Source organism: Phyllobates terribilis, unplaced genomic scaffold (assembly GCF_046119375.1).
Source record: "Phyllobates terribilis strain yellow unplaced genomic scaffold, ASM4611937v1 Scaffold_9__5_contigs__length_417890890, whole genome shotgun sequence".
Lineage (NCBI taxonomy): Eukaryota > Metazoa > Chordata > Amphibia > Anura > Dendrobatidae > Phyllobates > Phyllobates terribilis.
The window spans coordinates 412,877,050-412,890,343 of NW_027362769.1; the positions used below are offsets into that span (position 1 = coordinate 412,877,050).

General features: G+C 49.1%; 2 protein-coding genes across 2 annotated transcripts in view; both read right to left on the reverse strand.

Moving 5' to 3' along the window:
* Positions 1-278: 278 nt before the first annotated feature.
* LOC141161283 (cytochrome c oxidase subunit 6A, mitochondrial-like) lies at positions 279-6,558 on the reverse strand. Its single transcript, XM_073646086.1, has 3 exons — positions 6,363-6,558; positions 1,947-2,089; positions 279-439 (listed from the first exon to the last, which is right to left on the reverse strand). The coding sequence occupies exons 1-3, from the start codon at positions 6,445-6,447 to the stop codon at positions 344-346; spliced, it is 324 nt and encodes a 107-aa protein (XP_073502187.1). The 5' UTR covers positions 6,448-6,558; the 3' UTR covers positions 279-343.
* Positions 6,559-8,528: 1,970 nt separating this feature from the next.
* GREP1 (glycine rich extracellular protein 1) overlaps positions 8,529-13,294 on the reverse strand; it is an 89,210-nt gene continuing 84,444 nt past the window's right edge. Inside the window, exons 20-21 of the mRNA XM_073646280.1 lie at positions 9,468-9,521; positions 8,529-8,634 (exon numbers count right to left, since the gene is read on the reverse strand). Of these exons, the coding sequence (XP_073502381.1) occupies positions 8,615-8,634; positions 9,468-9,521 (74 nt within the window). The 3' untranslated portion in view covers positions 8,529-8,614. The remainder of the gene's footprint in view (positions 8,635-9,467; positions 9,522-13,294) is intronic.

Consider the following 13,294-nt stretch of genomic DNA (forward strand, 5'->3'; position numbering starts at 1 on the left):
CGCCTTCACCCTCTGGATTACAGTAGTGTCTGGTGCCAGGGCCGGGGCACGGTGGGCGCCTTCACCCTCTGGATCACAGTAGTGTCTGGTGCCAGGGCCGGGGCATGGTGGGTGCCTTCACCCTCTGGATTACAGTAGTGTCTGGTGCCAGGGTCGGGGCACGGTAGGCGCCTTCACGCTCTGGATTACAGTAGTGTCTGGTGCCAGGGCCGGGCACGGTGGGCGCCTTCACCCTCTGGATTACTGCAGTGCCTGGTAGCAATGGATTCCACACGGCGTTGCGTGTTCAGATCACTCTTTATTGCAGATTATACATTATATCGGTTCCACCCTCATCCGGGCGTCAGTGCTCCTTGCCGGATTCTTCGTACCCGCTGGGCAGAGCGTTGCTGTGCGGGTTATGGAACAGGGTGTGATTTCCATCGCCCCACGGAAAACGCTGGAGAGAAAAAACATGAAGTTGTGACTGGTAATCGGACCTGACGTTGAGGCTGGACCTACAGAACAGAGCAAAAAAAGCCTGGTCCAAATGAAAGACCAAGGCAAGATGGAGACAGGGACACTGAGGAGCAATGGAGTAAACCGGACTGTCACATACTTTATGGTGGAGGTTCTGGTGTGGTCTGGACTGTCACATACACTATGGTGGAGGTTCTGGTGTGGTCTGGACTGTCACATACACTATGGTGGAGGTTCTGGTGTGGTCTGGACTGTCACATACACTATGGTGGAGGTTCTGGTGTGGTGTGGACTGTCACATACACTATGGTGGAGGTTCTGGTGTGGTCTGGACTGTCACATACACTATGGTGGAGGTTCTGGGTGTGGTCCGGACTGTCACATGCATTATGGTGGAGGTTCTGGGTGTGGTCCGCACTGTCACATGCATTATGGTGGAGATTCTGGGTGTGGTCCGCACTGTCACATACATTATGGTGGAGGTTCTGGGTTTGGTCCGCACTGTCACATACATTATGGTGGAGGTTCTGGGTTTGGTCCGGACTGTCACATTCATTATGGTGGAGGTTCTGGGTGTGGTCCGGACTGTCACATACATTATGGTGGAGGTTCTGGGTGTGGTCCGGACAGTCACATACATTATGGTGGAGGTTCTTGGTGTGGCCTGGACTGTCACATACATTATGGTGGAGGTTCTGGGTGTGGTCCGGACTGTCACATACATTATGGTGGAGGTTCTGGGTGTGGTCCGGACTGTCACATACATTATGGTGGAGGTTCTGGGTGTGGTCTGTATTGTCACATACGTTATGGTGGAAGTTCTGGGTGTGGTCCGGACTGTCACATACATTATGGTCAAGGTTCTGGGTGTGGTCCGGACTGTCACATACATTATGGTCGAGATTCTGGGTCTGGTCCGGACTGTCACATACATTATGGTGGAGGTTCTGGGTGTGGTCCGGACTGTCACATACATTATGGTGGAGGTTCTGGGTGTGGTCCGGACTGTCACATACATTATGGTGGAGGTTCTGGGTGTGGTCAGGACTGTCACATACATTATGGTGGAGATTCTGGTTGTGGTCCGGACTGTCACATACATTATAGTGGAGGTTCTGGGTGTGGTCCGGACTGTCACATACATTATGGTGGAGGTTCTGGGTGTGGTCCGGACTGTCACATACATTATGGTGGAGGTTCTGGGTGTGGTCCGGACTGTCATACATTATGGTGGAGGTTCTGGTTGTGGTCCGGACTGTCACATACATTATAGTGGAGGTTCTGGGTGTGGTCCGGACTGTCACATACATTATGGTGGAGGTTCTGGGTGTGGTCCGGACTGTCATACATTATGGTGGAGGTTCTGGGTGTGGTCCGGACTGTCACATACATTATAGTGGAGGTTCTGGTGTGGTCCGGACCCTGTGTATCATGTTGCGGTTCTGGTGTTGGTCCTGATTTGCTGGTCTGTGGAGACATCCTCTTACCTTGGTTCGTATGCGCAGATGATCGTAGGCTCGGAATTCTGGGTTCTCGTGTGGGTGGTTCTGTTTCTGGAGCCAGGCATTCAGCATACAGACACCAACTCCCGGAAGAGCCACAATGAAGGTCAGGATCTTCCAGGTGCGAGCTGAGGAACAGAGGAGCTGGAGATAATATTCCATGCCTCAAAGAGCTGTGTACAAAAAGAGGGGGCACTGGGAGCGGTGACTGGAGGATATGGGGGAACTGGGAGCGGTGACTGGAGGATATGGGGGCACTGGGCGTGGTGACTGGAGGATATGGGGGCACTGGGCGCAGTGATTGGAGGATATGGGGGCACTGGGCGCGATGATTGGAGGATATGGGGGCACTGGGAGCGGTGATTGGAGGATATGGGGACACTGGGCGCAGTGATTGGAGGATATGGGGGCACTGGGCGCGATGATTGGAGGATATGGGGGCACTGGGCGCAGTGATTGGGGGATATGGGGGCTCGGTGATTGAAGGATATGGGGGTACTGGGAGCGGTGATTGGAGGATATGGGGGCACTGGGCGGGGTGATTGGAGGATATGGGGGCACTGGGCGGGTTGATTGGAGGATATGGGGGCACTGGGAGCGGTGACTGGAAGATATGGGGGCACTGGTCGCGGTGACTGGAGGATATGGGGGCACTGGTCGCGGTGACTGGAGGATATGGGGGCACTGGGAGCGGTGACTGGAGGATATGGGGCCACTGGGCGCGGTGACTGGAGGATATGGGGGCACTGGGCGCAGTGACTGGAGGATATGGGGGCACTGGGCGCGGTGACTGGAGGATATGGGGGCACTGGGCGCAGTGACTGGAGGATATGGGGGCACTGGGAGCGGTGATTGGAGGATATGGGGGCACTGGGAGCGGTGACTGGAGGATATGGGGGCACTGGGCGCAGTGATTAGAGGATATGGGGGCACTGGGAGCGGTGACTGGAGGATATGGGGAGCACTGGGCGCGGTGACTGGAGGATATGGGGGCACTGGGAGCGGTGACTGAAGGATATGGGGGCACTGGGCGCGGTGACTGGAGGATATGGGGGCACTGGGAGCGGTGACTGGAGGATATCGGGGCACTGGGCGCAGTGATTGGAGGATATGGGGGCACTGGGCGCTGTGACTGGAGGATATGGAGGCACTGGGCGCAGTGATTGGAGGATATGGGGACACTGGGCGCAGTGATTGAAGGATATGGGGGCACTGGGCGCGGTGATCGGAGGATATGGGGGCACTGGATGCAGTGATTGGAGGATATGGGGGCACTGGGCGCAGTGATTGGGGGATATGGGGGCTCGATGATTGGAGGATATGGGGGTACTGGGAGCGGTGATTGGAGGATATGGGGGCACTGGGCACGGTGATTGGAGGATATGGGGGCACTGGATGCAGTGATTGGAGGATATGGGGGCACTGGGCACAGTGATTGGGGGACATGGGGGCTCGGTGATTGGAGGATATGGGGGTACAGGGAGCGGTGATTGGAGGATATGGGGGCACTGGGCGCGGTGATTGGAGGATATGGGGACACTGGGCGCAGTGATTGGAGGATATGGGGGCACTGGGCGTGGTGATTGGAGGATATGGGGGCACTGGAGGCAGTGATTGGATGATATGGGGGCACTGGGCGCGGTGATTGGAGGATATGGGGGCACTGGGCACGGTGATTGGAGGATATGGGGGCACTGGGCGCAGTGATTGGAGGATATGGGGGCACTGGGCACGGTGATTCGAGGATATGGGGGTACTGGGCGCTGTGATTGGAGGATATGGGGACACTGGGCGCGGTGATTGGAGGATATGGGGGCACTGGATGCAGTGGTTGGAGGATATGGGGGCACTGGGCGCAGTAATTGGAGGATATGGGGGCACTGGGCGCGGTGATTGGAGGATATGGGGGTACTTGGCGCGGTGATTGGAGGATATGGGGGCACTGGGCGCAGTGATTGGAGGATATGGGGGCACTGGGCGCGGTGATTCGAGGATATGGGGGTACTGGGCGCGGTGATTGGAGGATATGGGGACACTGGGCGCGGTGATTGGAGGATATGGGGGCACTGGATGCGGTGATTGGAGGATATGGGGGCACTGGGCGCAGTAATTGGAGGATATGGGGGCACTGGGCGCGGTGATTGGAGGATATGGGGGTACTGGGCGCGGTGATTGGAGGATATGGGGGTACTGAACGCGGTGATTGGAGGATATGGGGGCACTGGGCGCGGTGATTGGAGGATATGGGGGCACTGGGTGCGGTCATTGGAGGTTGCAGTGTGACTGGGGCACTGGATGCAGTGATTGGAGGATGTGGTGGCACTGGGCTCGGTGATTGGAAGATATGGGGGCACTGGGCGTGGTGATTCGAGGATATGGGGACACTGGGCGCAGTGATTGGAGGAAATGGGGGCACTGGGCTCGGTGATTGGAGGATATGGGGGCACTGGACGCTGTGATTGGAGGATATGGGAGCACTGGGCACAGTGATTGGTGGATATGGGGGCACTGGGCGTGGTGATTCGAGGATATGGGAGTACTGGGCGCGGTAATTGGAGGATATGGGGGCACTGGGCGCGGTGATTGGAGGATGTTGGGGTACTGGGCGCGGTGATTGGAGGATGTTGGGGTACTGGGCGCGGTGATTGGAGGATATGGGGGTACTGGGCGCGGTGATTGGAGGATATGGGGGCACTGGGCGCGGTGACTGGAAGATATGGGGGCACTGGGCGCGGTGATTGGAGGTTGCCGTGTGACTGGGGCACTGGGTGCAGTGATTGGAGGATATGGGGGCACTGGGCGCAGTGATTGGAGGATATGGGGGCACTGGGCGTGGTGATTCGAGGATATGGGGGTACTGGGCGCGGTGATTGGAGGATATGGGGCCACTGGGCGCGGTGATTGGAGGATATGGGGGCACTGGGCTTGGTGATTGGAGGATATGGGGGCACTGGGCGCGGTGATTGGAGGTTGCGGTGTGACTGGGGCACTGGGTGCAGTGATCAGAGGATGTGGGGACATTGGACGCAGCGATTGGAGGGTGCAGGGTCTCTGGATGCAGTGTTCGAAGGGTGTGAATTAACTAGGTGCAGTGATCAGAGGTTTCGGGGTCACTAGGGCATGGGTGCAGTGATCGGAGGGTGTGGGTTCACTGGGGGCGTTGTGTACGGTGATTGGAGGGTGTATGGTCACTTGGTGCATCATAGGGTGTGGGGTCTGTGAAAAATATGGTTGATTTAATGGCAGCTTACAATCATCCTTCAGCATGTGTAGCTGTAACAGGACTCCTGGCTCAGCAGGTGGTTGTTCACTTCTAAAGGGGGGCCACCTCGAAGAACATACTGAAAGGAACTGGAACCAGCCGGCAGCCCCATGCAACAAAGCACACATGGTTGAACATCAAATCGGTAACTGACATGTTCATCTGCTTATATCTTTTGTACACCTATATTTGCATATCTGACCATTATATATGTATAACCCTTATATATATATAGTGTATTGTCTAGTGTATCCTTAAGGCGATTAAATATATAATTTAACCCCGGGCTGCTCTTTTATCTCGATCCACACGTCCGTGTTCTCAGTTTTCATTTTCCATGCTACCGGGGCTGGTTTCTGGCCCGATATAATACCGTTAATGGACCGGGCTTATATCTAACCGAAGAACTGATAGCAGTCCTACCGGGCTGATAAGGCTCTGTTTCACCGGTGCTAGTGAAAGAGACCTCTCAGCCTGTCATGGTTGTGAGCGAGTGTGGTGCCACATCAGCGGCTGCATGGGCCACATTCTCATTCCCCGTGGCTCCCTGGGCCCGTGTGGGCAGGGGGTGTCTGTGTAAAACTGTGCCAAGCTGACTTTGTGTCCCCAGGGGGCGCAGAATGTCACGTTGGTGCAAGTGAAGAGACCTTACCATGTGATCCCTCCGACGTAATAGTGACGACAGGTGGGGTGGCGAGGTGCAGGTTCATCACAGGGTCACTGAGGGCATTCGGTGTGCTGGTCAGAGGGTGTGGGGTTACTGGAGGCAATGGGAGTGGTGATCGGAGGGTGCTGGGGCACTGGGTACAGTGATCGGATAGTGTCGGGGCAGTGGTGCGGTGATAGGAGGGTGTGGGAGCACGTGGTACGGGTCACTGGGAGCACTGGGTATGGTGATCGGAGGTTGCAGGGTTACTGGGGGCACTGGGTGTGCTGATCAGAGGGTGCGGGGTCACTGGGGACGCTGGGTGCAATGATGGGTGGGTGCGGGGTCACTTGGGGCACTGGGTGTGGTGATTGGAGGGTGCGGGGTCGCTGGGTGCAGTGATCAGTGGGTGCGGGGTGAGTTCAGTGCAGCCTGTGGAGGGTGAGGAGTAAAGTTCGTGTAGGACATTGGGGTAACCTTGCCTACTACTCACCACCTCCAGGCCCGTGGCCATGGGTTTCTGTTGCCAGGTGCCTCCTGAATATCTGTAGGGTTGCTTGAGCCCCTAGATTTGCCATTGTGACCCCTAATCTGCGGCTGTAGAGCTTGTTGGAGTATCTGTGCGCAGAGTCTGGGAAGGTCACCGGATCCTGAGAGAAATGATCCAGCCCTGAGTCTTGGGCCTTTGCCAAATCTTCAGCTGTGGCTATCACTCACATATCCACAGTACAGGATGGCACAGGGCCCTCCCCCTGGTCTGTGAGCAATACCCCTCACCCACTGACCACCCTGCATGGAGCTTCCAGCCTGTGCTGTGAGGGAGCAGCTAACACCGCACGCTCAGTTTTGGAAATGAAGTCCAGAGTCACAGCGAGACCATTGCTGGTGGCATCCATGACACATCATCCTGCATATCTTGTACAGTGTGACATCATCACATAGAGTAGTGACATCATTTCATACAGAGAGAAGTGACCATGTAACGCGTAACATTATATACACGTAACAATATCTACACCTTTTCTCCGCAGCTCCCTGCTGCCCAATATTTGGCCCCTTTCCATTCTCCAGTATTTATCTCATTCCCTGCCAACTCAGTGATAATCCCCGTCCCCTGCCCCCAGTATTCACACTATTCCCTGCCCCCCAGTGTTCAGCAACGTCCTCTTTGCTCCTCGCAGTCCCCCCCCGTCCTCTCTGCTCATCGAGGATCCCCCCCATCCTCTCTGCCTCTCGGGTGTTTCCCTCCGTCCTCTCTGCCCCTCGGGTGTTTCCCTCCGTCCTCTCTGCCCCTCGGGTGTTTCCCTCCGTCCTCTCTGCCCCTCGGGGGTTTCCCTCCGTCCTCTCTGCCCCTCGGGGGTTTCCCTCTGTCCTCTCTGCCCCTCGGGGGTTTCCCTCCGTCCTCTCTGCCCCTCGGGGGTTTCCCTCCGTCCTCTCTGCCCCTCAGGGGTTTCCCTCCATCCTCTCTGCCCCTCGGGGGTTTCCCTCCATCCTCTCTGCCCCTCGGGGGTTTCCCTCCATCCTCTCTGCCCCTCGGGGGTTTCCCTCCATCCTCTCTGCCCCTCGGGGGTTTCCCTCCGTCCTCTCTGATCCTCGGGGGTTTCCCTCCGTCCTCTCTGCCCCTCGGGGTTTCCCCCCCCATCCTCTCTGCCCCTCAGGGTTTGCTCTGTCCTTCCTTAACCTCAGGTTTTTCCCATCCTCTCTGCTCCTCGGGGGTTTCCCTCCGTCCTCTCTGCCCCTGAGGTTTAACCTCGTCCTCCCTGCTCCTCAGGGTCCCCTCTGCCCCTCAGGTTTCGTCCCACCCTCTCTGTCCCTTATGGTCGCCTCCATCCTCTCTGCTCCTCAGGGTTCCCCTATCCTCTCTGCCACCCCAGGTTTCACCTCATTCTCTATGCCCCTCAGGGTCCCCTCTGCTCCTCAGGTTTTGCCCCGTCCTCTATGCCTCTCAGGGTCCCCTCTGCCCCTCAGATTTCATCCCATCATTTATGCTCCTCAGGGTTCCCACCATCCTTTCTTCCTCTCGGGGTTCCCCCTAACCTCTCTATCTCCATCTTCTCTGCCCCTCTGGGTCCCCTCCGTCCTCCCTGTCCCTCAGGTTTCACCCCGTCTTCTCTGCCCCTCTGGGTCCCCCCCGTCCTCCCTGCCCCTCAGGTTTTGCCCCGTCTTCTCGCTGTCTCTGGGCCTCCTCCATCTTCTCTCCCTGTTGCTTTCTGTGGATTCACAGTTTCCTGATGGTGAAGTAAGCGGACATTTCCTCATCCTCTGTCATCACTGGTGAGGATGTTGCAGCCCCTGTGGCTGTAGATTGCGGCCCCTACATCTTCTCGTACATATTGGTCACGTGGCCGGAGCTTGGCCCTGATCGTGAGCAGCGGTTGTGTGCGGCTGGAGAGGGCTCCCGCCATTGATTGGTGGTTCAGTTCTTCTCTCTACATTTTGCATGTATTTTGGGCGATACTCTGGACGCACAATGAAGGGCATTGCTCCTGGTGCACAGCAAGGGGCACTATCCTGGGTGCACAGCAGGGGGCACTATCCTGGGTACACAGCAGGGGGCACTATCCTGGGTGCACAGCAGGGGGCGTTATTCCAGGCGCTGATGCATTAGTAACCGTCCAATCCGAGTAGAAATCACTGCGCATGAGGCTCATGTAGAATTTCTGACATTTTATTCAGGCTCCCCCCCATTATTTACAATGAAAACGCAAGAATCGCTCAGAACGAAGGGCGCAGTCGTCCAACACTTCAGCATTTCCCGGAGCAACCTGCACAAAAGAATCAGACATGTCAGACACCCCAAAAACATAGGACACCCCACACAACCAGAAGACCAAGTAAAACGGCACACACCCTGCTCCATATCTATAACTTATACATCCACTCTCTATACTGTATACCGCCCTCCTCCTCTGCTCTCTATACTGTATACCGCCCTCCTCCTCTGCTCTCTATACTGTATACCGCCCTCCTCCTCTGCTCTCTATACTGTATACCGCCCTCCTCCTCTGCTCTCTATACTGTATACCGCCCTCCTCCTCTGCTCTCTATACTGTATACCGCCCTCCTCCTCTGCTCTCTATACTGTATACCGCCCTCCTCCTCTGGTCTCTATACTGTATACCGCCCTCCTCCTCTGCTCTCTATACTATATACCGCCCTCCTCCTCTGCTCTCTATACCGTATACCGCCCTCCTCCTTTGCTCTCTATACCGTATACCGCCCTCCTCCTCTGCTCTCTATACTGTATACCGCCCTCCTTCTCTTCTCTCTGTACCGTATACCGCCCTCCTCCTCTGCTCTCTATACCGTATACCGCCCTCCTTCTCTTCTCTCTATACTGTATACCGCCCTCCTCCTCTGCTCTCTATACTGTATACCGCCCTCCTCCTCTGCTCTCTATACTGTATACCGCCCTCCTCCTTTGCTCTCTATACCGTATACCGCCCTCCTCCTCTGCTCTCTATACTGTATACCGCCCTCCTTCTCTTCTCTCTGTACCGTATACCGCCCTCCTCCTCTGCTCTCTATACCGTATACCGCCCTCCTTCTCTTCTCTCTATACTGTATACCGCCCCCTTTATGACCAGGATCTTCTCACCTCTGTATCCATTTCCATATAGTCCGTTCTGTGTGTAGGATGATTCCTCTGGGGCTGGAATAATAATAATTGCCCATTATTCATCCATGTTGTGTGCCAGTTATACAGTCACCCTGCCACTGTGTACCCCCTTATAATGCACTGAGGACCCCAAAATGTTATTCACAACTTCTGGAGCCTTATTATTGCCGGTATTAGGATTGCTCTTATGATATCAGCTGCTAATGAAGGGAATCTTCCCGAGCAAGGGCAGGACGGCCGGATCCTGGGAGGTGGATGCACTTGTGGCCGATTGGGTGCAGTACACATTTTCAGAAAAAAATTGCTGTAAATTGCACATTATCATCTGCAGACATCATGAGATATGAATTTACTACAGGAAAATGCTGCTAATTTTAACCAGAGGGGGGACATATTGATAATACTGGTTCCAAACCAGCACGTAACCAAGCGGGCTATCCTGTTATAAAGCTATGCCACATAGCTATGTTTGATAACTTGAGAAGGCATGTGAGGATGACTGAAGAAGGGAAATAAGTGTTCTACATAAAGTATTTATAACGAAGAACACAGTATAAAATAATAAGGGAGGGCATTGTATAAAATAATAATGGAGGGTATTGTATAAAATAATAATGGAGGGCATTATATAAAATAAGGGAGTGCTTTGTATAAAATAATAAGGGAAGGAATTGTATAAAACAATAAGGAAGGGCATTGTATAAAATAAAAAGTGAGTGCATTGTATACAATAATAAAGGAGGGTTTTGTATAAAATAAGGGAGGGCATTGTACAAAATAATAAGAGGGGCTTTGTATAAAATAATAAGTGGGACTTTGTATAAAATAATAGGAAAGGGCATTGAATAAAATAATAAGGGAAGGAATTGTATAAAATAAGGGAGGGCATTGTATGAAATAATAATGAAGGACATTGTATCAAATAATATTAGAGGGCTTTATTTAAAATAATAAAGGAAAGAATGGTATAAAACAATAAGGGAGGGCATTGCATACCATAAATATGGAGGGCTTTGTATAAAATAATGAACGGCATTGTATAAAATAATAAGGGAGGGCTTTGTATAAAATAATAGGAAAGGGCATTGAATAAAATAATAAGGGAAGGAATTGTATAAAATAAGGGAGGGCATTGTATGAAATAATAATGAAGGACATTGTATCAAATAATATTAGAGGGCTTTATTTAAAGTAATAAAGGAAAGAATGGTATAAAACAATAAGGGAGGGCATTGCATACCATAAATATGGAGGGCTTTGTATAAAATAATGAACGGCTTTGTATAAAATAATAAGTGGGACTTTGTATAAAATAATAGGAAAGGGCATTGAATAAAATAATAAGGGAAGGAATTGTATAAAATAAGGGAGGGCATTGTATGAAATAATAATGAAGGACATTGTATCAAATAATATTAGAGGGCTTTATTTAAAATAATAAAGGAAAGAATGGTATAAAACAATAAGGGAGGGCATTGCATACCATAAATATGGAGGGCTTTGTATAAAATAATGAACGGCATTGTATAAAATAATAAGGGAGGGCTTTGTATAAAATAATAAAGAAGGGCTTTGTATAAAATAATAAGGGAGGGCTTTGTATAAAATAGTAAGGGAGGGCATTTTATAAAATAATAAGGGAGGGCATTTTATAAAATAATAAGGGAGGACATTTTATAAAACAATAATGGGGTCTTTGTATAAAATAAGGGGGGCTTTGTGTAAAATAATAGGAGATGGCATTGTATAAAATAATAAGGGAAGGAATTGTATAAAACAATAAGGGAGGGCATTGTATACCATAACAATTGAGGGCTTTGTATAAAATAATAAGGGAGGGCATTGTATTAAATCATAAGGGAGGGCATTATATAAATTATTATGGAGGGCATTATATAAAATAATAAGGGAAGGAATTGTATAAAACAATAAGGACGGGCATTGTATAAAAAATAAAGGCATTGTATACAATAATAAGGGAGGGCTTTGTATCAAATAATAAGGGAAGGAATTGAATAAAACAATAAGGGAGGGCATTATATAAAATAATAAAGGAAGGAATTATATAAAACAATAAGGAAGGGCATTGTACAAAATAATGAGAGGGTATTGTATACAATAATAAGGGAGGGCTTTGTATAAAATAATAAGGGGGACTTTGTATAAAATAATAGGAAAGAACATTAAATAAAATAATAAGGGATGGAATTGTATAAAATAATAAGGGAGGGCATTGTATAAAATAATGAGGGCTTTGTACAAAATAAGGGAAGGAATTGTATAAAACAATAAGGGAAGGCATTGTATACCATAACAATTGAGGGCATTGTATAAAATAATAAGGGAGGGCATTATATAAAATAATTATGGAGGGCATTGTATAAAATAAGGGAAGGAATTGTATAAAACAATAAGAAAGGGCATTATATAAAATAATAAGAGGGTATTGTATACAATAATAAGGGAGGGCTTTGTATAAAATAATAAGGGGTACTTTGTATAAAATAATACAAAAGGGCATTAAATAAAATAAAGGAATGAATTGTATAAAACAATAAGGGAGGGCATTGTATAAAATAATAAGGGAGGGCTTCGTATAAAATAATAAGGGAGTGCATTGTATTAAATCATAAGGGAGGGTGTGGTATAAAATTATTATGGAGGGCATTGTATAAAATAAGAGAGGGCTTTGCATAAAATAACAAGGGAAGGAATTGTATAAATCAAGGGATGGTAGTGTATAAAATAATAAGGGAGGGTGTGGTATAAAATAATGAGGGAGGGCATTGTATAAAATAATAAAAGAGAACAATGTATGAAGTAATAATGGAAGGAATTGTATAAATTAAGGGATGGTAGTGTATAAAATAATAAGGGAGGGCATTGCATAAAATAATAAGGGAGAGCATTGTATAAAATAACAAGGGAGAGCAATGTAAAAAATAACAAGGGAGAGCATTGTATAAAATAATAAGGGAAGGAATTGTATAAAATAATAATGGAAGGAATTGTATAAATTAATCAAGGGCATTGTATAAAATAATAAGGGAAGGCATTATATAAAATAATAAGGGAGGGCATTATATAATATAATAAAGGAGGGCATTATATAAAATAATTATGGAGGGAATTGTATAAAATAAGGGAGGGCTGTGTATAAAATAATAAGGGAGGGCTTTGTATATAATACGAGAGGGTGTCGTATAAAGTAATAAGGAAGGGCATCTTAAAATTATAAGGGAGGGCTTTGTATAAAATAATACGGGAGGGCATTGTATAAAATAATTATGGAGTTCATTGTATAAAATAAGGGAAGAAATTGTATAAAATAATAAGGGAGGGCATTGTATAAAATAATAAGGGGGCATTGTATAAAATACTAAGGGAGGTCATTGTATAAAATAATAAGGGAGGTCATTGTATGAAATAAAAGGACAATGTATAAAGTAATAATGAAAGGAATTGTATAAATTAAGGGATGGTAGTGTATAAAATGATAATGGAGGGCATGGTATAAAATAATAAGGGAGGGCATTACATAAAATAATAAGGGGGAGCATTGTATAAAATGATAAGGTAAGGAATTGTATAAAATAATAATGGAAGGAATTGTATAAATTAATCAGGGAAGGCATTATATAAAATAATAAGGGAAGGAATTGTATGACATAATAAGGGAAGGAATTGTATAAAATAATTATGGAGGGCAGTATATAAAATAAGGGAGTGTTTTGTATAAAATAATAAGGGAAAGAATTGTATAAAACAATGACGAAGGACATTGTATAAAATAAAAAGTGAGGGCA

What these genes read in the sequence shown, in the direction of transcription:
- LOC141161283 (XM_073646086.1), bottom strand. Translation starts at nt 6,447, where the DNA reads ATGGCAAATCTAGGGGCTCAAGCAACCCTACAGATATTCAGGAGGCAC. An exon ending in TGGCCACGGGCCTGGAGGTG is followed by an intron (nt 2,090 to 6,362) that starts GTGAGTAGTAGG and finishes TCTGTTCCTCAG; the next exon opens with CTCGCACCTGGAAGATCCTG. An exon ending in ATCTGCGCATACGAACCAAG is followed by an intron (nt 440 to 1,946) that starts GTAAGAGGATGT and finishes TTTTCTCTCCAG; the next exon opens with CGTTTTCCGTGGGGCGATGG.